At 42.5% G+C, this 7,439-nt stretch overlaps 2 protein-coding genes across 4 annotated transcripts in view; both read right to left on the bottom strand.

Moving 5' to 3' along the window:
- Positions 1–188: 188 nt before the first annotated feature.
- LOC113591204 (uncharacterized) lies at positions 189–3,364 on the bottom strand. The gene is made up of 4 exons (XM_035535033.2): positions 3,211–3,364; positions 1,977–2,057; positions 1,358–1,720; positions 189–1,006 (listed from the first exon to the last, which is right to left on the bottom strand). Exons 1-4 carry the CDS (start codon positions 3,302–3,304, stop codon positions 987–989), a joined length of 558 nt encoding a protein of 185 aa, XP_035390926.1. The 5' UTR covers positions 3,305–3,364; the 3' UTR covers positions 189–986.
- A 1,532-nt stretch (positions 3,365–4,896) lies between these two features.
- Positions 4,897–7,439, bottom strand: part of LOC113591192 (uncharacterized) — a 4,091-nt gene continuing 1,548 nt past the window's right edge. Inside the window, exons 3-7 of one of the 3 annotated variants that reach the window (XM_081701241.1) lie at positions 7,047–7,158; positions 6,647–6,749; positions 6,270–6,580; positions 5,758–5,887; positions 4,897–5,436 (exon numbers count right to left, since the gene is read on the bottom strand). In XM_081701241.1, the coding sequence (XP_081557367.1) occupies positions 5,331–5,436; positions 5,758–5,887; positions 6,270–6,580; positions 6,647–6,749; positions 7,047–7,149 (753 nt within the window). In that variant the 5' untranslated portion in view covers positions 7,150–7,158 and the 3' untranslated portion in view covers positions 4,897–5,330. Of the gene's footprint in view, positions 5,437–5,757; positions 5,888–6,269; positions 6,750–7,046; positions 7,159–7,439 lie in introns of all 3 variants that reach the window. The other 2 variants (XM_035534698.2, XM_081701242.1) reach the window with 2 other exon arrangements.

A 7,439-nucleotide genomic window follows, 5' to 3' on the forward strand; every position in this document is an offset into this window, starting at 1 on the left:
AACCTCACAAATTTTAATCTCTCTCCCTCTGACACACACACACACACACACACACACACACACACACACACACACACACACACACACACACACACACACACACAATTTCAGTTTTTCAATGACTGAATGGTATAGGGAGTATAAATCCCTATAGAGAAGGCAGAAAAAAGCTCCAAAAATGTTCAATATTCAGTGGAGATGGGGAAGCCTCTTTATTACAGTAAATATTACACTTTCAAGTATTTGATTCAAAATAGAATAATCTAGAACATCATGTGAGTGTTACACCCTCCCCCCAGGTCCAGTGTAGTTCAGCAGTTAATCCTAATTCATTCATGAAGTCTTTGTTGTGCATATTATCTGTAATATTAGATAGTTACAATTTGCTGAATGATTTACTGAATTTACTGAATGATCAAAACATTTTGATGGATTAACCAATGATTTATTAACCAGAATAAAACTATATAAAATATAATGTCAGAAAATTTATACTAAAAAATCCTAAATATTTTCCGGCAGTTTGATAGGCTGGTTATTGTAGTCTTTTGATGTCTAATATCATTAAATTTGAAATTAACAAAAGTTATGTGTTTATTTATGTATGTTTATTTTGAAACTGACACCACTCGTAATTCTGACTGCACAAACATAAAAATTTAATTCCACTCATAATCATAGACATTACTAAATAAATGTATATAGAATTTGATGCCGTTTCTTGAATATGATGAGAATGGGAGCTATTCCCGGTTGAGTACATAAAGACACCTTCTGTTCAGACTAGATATAATATAGTGTGTTGCGCTCTGATACATATTCCACGCTTAACTACACTTTTATTAACTGCTCATTTTCATAGGTTATTACAAGACCCCTACACCTCAATTGTTTAGTGCAATTCTGCATGCTTGTAATCACAGCTGGAGTCATGCAGGCTCTTTGGGTTCTTCAGGTTCTCCCGCAATTCCTCACCCAGAACAGAATCAGAAATATCGCTGGTATACTGCAAAGAGACATCATAGTAAAAGCAGAGTCAGTGTGTGTGTGTGTGTGTGTGTGTGGGGGGGGGGGGTGCATAGGCATATGGTGTGTATTAGAGATCTTCAAAATGTAATTTCCCACCCAAACATGGCAGCAATCTGAAATCAAGAACATTTCTAAAGAACAACCTGACCAGGTGAATTAAATAATAAACTGATACTACTAGGAAGTTCTGGATTGATAGTACTGTATACTAAAGTTCTAAATTGGTAGTACAAGTTCCTGAAAGCGCTGAGATTATACTACTGGACACTGGCCTGTGGTCTGTGACACAACACTCAACACTCAAACAAACAACTGGAATAGTACTCACCCACAGTGTTCGCAGCCGGGGCTTGGTACATAGTGATTCCGGGCTGTACCATGGGCTGGATTACAGTGGGCATGACCTGTGGCTGGACCACCGTAACAGCGGGCTGTACCGCGGGCTGGATTACAGTAGGCATGGCCTGTGGCTGGACGATTACTCTGCTCTGAGACGTAGTTTGGATTATTGTGGGCGGTGGTTTTGCCTGCACCACCGTTGCATTTGGTGTCTGGATTACGGTAGGCGTGGCTGAGTGTTGGATTATGGTAGGCTGGGGCCTGTGTTGGACTATCGTAGCCCCAGGCTGGGTTACTGTGACCGCAGGCTGGGTCACTGTGTAGTATGGGTTGTACATTGCCTTGGATACACCTGTGTGGACAAAAATAAAAAGGTCAACACTGAAAGCCTTGGTGGTAAGCGCATTTAGTTGTACATGCTGGTTTTAGACTCGACAAGTTTTAGACTCAAAATGTAGCAGTAAATCTACTCGTGTTTCTGCTCTCCCTCTCATATATACCACATACGTTCATATTTCAAGCATTAGTATGGAATATTGTGCGTTTTCCCCTCGTTGCTCTACAGTGGACTACGGACGGCTTTGTGTTCTGGTGGCTGGTGTGAGCACCTGCTGTGACGTCCGCTGTGGAGCTCAGTGGCTGAAGGTGCGATCGTGGCCGGCCGAGCAGTAGCGGGGGCACTCTCCAAACTGCAGAAGACAAAACACAGATGATTCTTTCATTTTCTTTCTTTGTTTCTTCTTTATTTTATTCATTTCTGTCTGTGGTTTCCAGACTGCAGACATTAGTGGTGGGATAACACTGTTGTATAGCACCACTAGAGCAGAGAGACAGCTTGCTATTAAACAAAAACTAGGCATAAATCATTATATTTAAACGTGATCAACCAGTTGTCATTATCTGTCAAGCATATATTATACATTTCTATAAGAGTATTTTGGTAAATGTATCCTGAGCTGAAGAACTGCTCTCAGGTGAATCTTAACATTCACCTGTGAAGGAGAATGTGGATCTTAACATTCTTAACATTGACCTGTGAAGAAAAATGTGTACTGAAGAATGTATGTGAAGGAGATTGCGTGTGTGATGGAGAATGCGTGTGAAGGGCAATGCTGTACAACAGCTTTGTCTTTCATTTCTGTATCACAATGACGTAGTCTTTCAACAAATTACAGCCCAAACAGTCAAAACATAAATGGAAATCCTGCCTAGCCTCTTTCAACCAGTCTCCTACGCACACTACTGTGTAACCGTACTGGTGAAGTTTGCATGTCCCACAGAAATAGTGCAGCCTCGTGCATTTCAATCAGTCAACAAAACCTTACCCATCAGAAACTACTTACAGAGTGCCCTGACAACATTGTAGACATTTTGAATGTCTTGTTCAACAACAATAACACAAGGTCGTTCTGCTAGCATTGACATGTTCATTGAGAAAAATATTTACTTTTGAGACACAAACTAAGGATTCTGAGAGTGTTATGGGATTTTGTGGTGCTGTTTGTTCTGAGAAATACACTTTTTATTTTATAAAGGTTAACGATTTGAAAAATGAACCAAAGCAGCTGACAAAAACTGTAAATTATTTGTTAGTTTCAATTATGATACAACTCTCTCAGAGGCAGGGAGAGCGAGAATATTAATACTAATTAAAAAACCTTAAACAAGCCAGTCAACAAAGCATTTTATTTCAATAGCTGTGATGATTGGATTTAGAATTTATCAACAGTCATATCTAAAATATCTTGAATAATTTCAAGAATAATCAGAGTTCATTCCATTTACAAGGTAGAAAAGTGTTAACAGTGGCAGAATAAACACATAAAACACACACACACTTACCTGAGCTTTGCGATTTGAGTGGTGTATGTGGGGATAGCAGTACTTCTCTTCTCACAGCTACCAAGAGACTGTAAGTGAACACAGGAAATATCATATGAAATGTGTCAAAGGCAAACAGAATTTTCTGAACAGCATTCCAGGACAGGTTTCCAAGTGCGTTTAGACAAGGAAATGCATACCACAAGAACCCTGAACTGAGGACAAAACACCCCGTTAAAATAAAAGTCCTTCGCTGCCAAATCCCGTCGGTGGGCTTTACTTCAACATTATCATGCTGGGTGTAGTGGCCTTACTGGTGGGTGTAGCCTGGTTGGTGTGCAGTGATGGATGGATGGATGGATGGATGGATGGATGGATGGATGGATGGATGGATGGATGGATGAGTGTCCAGAGGAGGTGCAGGATAAGGAGCAGCAGGTATTTTCGCTATGGTCTAAGGACTGTGGTCAGTTTTCACTATGTTCAAAAGACCAGCCACACACACACACACACACACACACACACACACACACACACACGCTGTACTGATATTGTGAAAAGAGGGTGCGTGAGTGGAACTCAGGAGGGGACCCAGGCCTCGTGGAGCAGCGTTCTCTCCGTGGTCAGCCTACTGAAGGGCAGAAAAGAGGACACCCTTGTCGGTGTCTGTGCTTGACCAGTTGTCTTATTCACAGGAATATGAGTTGAAAATGTATTTGAATTGTGCTGGTATGTGCTTTTCTGAAAATCATGGTTTCATGGTGCTTTTTCGTCTATCACCTTACAATCTTTCTACTTCGATATGTGAATGACGAGCTGAGAATCAGAGAACATTAAAAAAGCAGGATAATGAAAAAGTATCCAACTGCAATAAGCATCTCAAATTCTAATTTGATTAATAATTTATTAGTAATCCAGTAATCACACCTGAAAAAAGTTTTTATTTTTCAGTTCAATTCATTAAAATACTGCAGTCAAAGTACTTTGTCAAAGCAGTGAACAGCATTAGATAACCCCCCCCCACACACACACACACAAGCACGCACGCGGTGAGACGATGAAGAGATCTTGCACTTCTTCCTCTAGGTGCTACCACACAGACTGTAAATGAACCCCCTCACACTTACTTATGTCAAAAAGAAAGAGACAGAGAAAAGTGTGAGAGAGAAAGAAAGAGAATAAGAAATCTGCAAACGTAACAGGAAGAGGAGAGCGAAGAGGAGCGAGAGAAGAGACATGGATTTTGTGCCTGTTGTTGCTCTCAGTACTAGGTGTTCAAACAGAGTGGAGTTACAGTGAAACGCGTTCCCTTCCTCGCCTGTATTCTTACGCAACAAACTACATTCTTAAAATACGTCTTCTTCTCCCTCTTTTTATTCTTATTAGTAGCAAGTTAATTCAAAAAAGTTAACAAAGATAATAACATCAATACGTATTTAGTTAAACTTTAAACTCTAAATATAGTCCGATATGAGAACATTAATCAGTGTTCCGCTGTCTCTTTGCTCCTCAATGTTCCATTGTTCACAAAAGTATTGAATGCTGACAATTCACGAGATATTTCACAAGGACCATGTGATATACCTGATATGAAGATATCAGATCTGGCTTAATCACTGGCTTAGTTTGCCTTCAACTAGATGATGTTATTCTTTTACCTCAAATACAGTTATACCATCTCCTTTAGAAAAACACAGGAGAGCAAGGCCAGTTGGATTACTGCTTTATTTACACACCATTTACGTTGATAAACATGTGTGTTCTGCTCAAAGGACAGGAGAGAGGCACAGGTATGCTCGTTACTAAAGCTTGCATTCTAAGCTGGTGTTCTTTGAAAAGATCAAGACATGTTTCCGGAAAGAGTTCTGGAATACTGTACATTCCTAAAGTCATTTTACAGGTTTGGTAAGTAATCTTCCAGCATACATGCACATCAATATCAATGTGTCAAGACAAGCTTTTCCAAATAAAGCAACAACAAAAAAGATATCTAGCTATACTGAACAGAGAGAATGCCTAGCTTTGAAAATGAATGTTTTATAGCTATAACTATATTTCTGATATAACTGTTGATCTCTTTGAAACAGCCTCGATGGCTCGGTATTCTTGTGGCGCTCCTGGTTTCGCAGGTGTGGAGCGTGTCACATGCGTTTGTGAATGTGCAGAACTTGTCTGCACAGAGGACACCGATGCTCCACGTCGTTGCAGGAATGCACACAGAAAGGAATCAGACAGAACGGCCATATTCTGGGGAGGGACAAGACGTACCAAAATATAATAAACAATCTATTCACAATTTCAGTCATGCTGCACAGGTAGTGTCAGGAGTCCTGCCCCATGTGGTTTAGCATGGGTAGCACTCATTCAGACATGGGACTGAACCCTGCTCCTCCCACAGATGAAGCACCACCCTTATCCATTATACTATACCAACCCCTGCATTTAATATATAAAGTGTGTGTGTGTGTGTGTGTGTGTGTGTGTGTGTGTGTGTGTGTGTGTGTGTGTGTGTGTGTGTGTGTGTGTGTGTGTGTGTGTGTGTGTGTGTGTGTGTGTGTGGTAGCTCACAAGAACACGAAGAGAGAAGCAAATATAATCCAGGTGAGGAGTCCAGGGACCGGCTTTGTTACCGTGAGGATGTGCTGCTGGCAGTAAGTACACTGCATCTGTACAGGTACATCACGTGGTGTCACAACCACTGCATGCACACACACACACACACACACACACACACACAGACACACACGCTTTTAATATTGAGAATAAAGGGTTGTGTTAGCAGAAGACAGCAAGTGAGTAAAGTGAACGTCCTACACATCTTGTGCAACAACTAAAACTGAACTTGAGTAATGATAAAACTTCACAGTATGTGTGCAGTATGACCACAGTATGACCAGCTCATCCTCATTTAATGCACGGACCCACTCCACCTGCGCTTCACCTTTTCGTGGTTAATTCCGTGCTGAGCAGACTAATTAACAAGGGGGGTTATGATGGAAATTGACATATTATGGTTTGTCGTTGCTGATTATGAAACCTGTACGAGCTGTTCGGTACGTTGAGGCTGTTAACCAACTCACCTACGGGCTTCACCACTGTTACCGGCTGCTGCATGGGCTGCATGATCACCGGAGCAGGTGCAGGCTGCACCACCGTTACTTCTGGCTGCATGGGCTGCATGATCACCGGAGCAGGTGCAGGCTGCACCACCGTTACTTCTGGCTGCATGGACTGCATGATCACCGGAGCAGGTGCAGGCTGCACCACCGTTACTTCTGGCTGCATGGACTGCATGATCACCGGAGCAGGTGCAGGCTGCACCACCGTTACTTCTGGCTGCATGGACTGCATGATCACCGGAGCAGGTGCAGGCTGCACCACCGTTACTTCTGGCTGCATGGACTGCATGACCACCGGAGCAGGTGCAGGCTGCACCACCGTTACTTCTGGCTGCATGGGCTGCATCATCACTGAGGCAGGCTGGAACGCAGGCTGCATGAAGACAGGACCCTGCTGGACCACGCTTATCTCCGGCTGGTACATGGGTTCAGCAAGTGACACTGTGGAAGAGGAAGGACCGTATACCCATCACGCATGCATGCACACACAGAGCCATTTTCAAAAGCACATAACAGCAACAAAAAAGGACTGTATGAGTCGTAATATCTGATGGTGGGATTGGGCCCCGAGTGAGTTGGTACATGTGGGTCATTTCGTGGTCATTTTCAGAGTCCAGACCTCTTCACTCCTCATATTGCAGACCAAAATGAACAGTTCTCACAGGAAGGTCCCTTCCCAGCAACTTCAGTCACGACAGGGCTAGGCTCTAATTATCGGACGTTATCAGACATGCGCACCTGCTGGATTGGTATAGGCGTACGCCTCAGCGGAGTCGAATACTGTGAAATCTGAGTATCCTAACTCAGCAACAGGGTACGGTGGAGGAGGAATCTTTTCCATGAATGAGACCTATGAGACAGGAAGGTCAGGAAATAGGCCCAGGAAACAGGCCGGGTGAGATGTGTGCGGATTTGATTTACTCATCTACCCCATCTCTCTCTCTCTCACTTGTTCTCTGACTCGCTTTCTGTCAGATATGGAGGTAAGACTGTATCTTAAACATGCTGCCCAGCAAGTCTGGGGAGATCTTTGTAGTGTCATGTGTCTACGCAGATATGTGTGAGTAACAGTGATGCACAGAATATCTGTCTTTAGGATTTTTGCCACTTAGTTTTCTGTACTAGTACACG

Source organism: Electrophorus electricus, chromosome 18 (assembly GCF_041902795.1).
Source record: "Electrophorus electricus isolate QZ-2024a chromosome 18, ASM4190279v1, whole genome shotgun sequence".
In the NCBI taxonomy this organism is placed as follows: Eukaryota; Metazoa; Chordata; class Actinopteri; order Gymnotiformes; family Gymnotidae; genus Electrophorus; species Electrophorus electricus.

Excerpts from the sequence above, each read along its gene's own strand:
- LOC113591204 (XM_035535033.2), bottom strand. The coding sequence starts at position 3,304 with ATGATATTTCCTGTGTTCACTTACAGTCTCTTGGTAGCTGTGAGAAGA. Across the intron at positions 2,058-3,210 it reads ACTCAAATCGCAAAGCTCAG|TTTGGAGAGTGCCCCCGCTA; the intron begins GTAAGTGTGTGT and ends TGTCTTCTGCAG. Across the intron at positions 1,721-1,976 it reads CACAGCGGACGTCACAGCAG|GTGTATCCAAGGCAATGTAC; the intron begins GTGCTCACACCA and ends TTGTCCACACAG.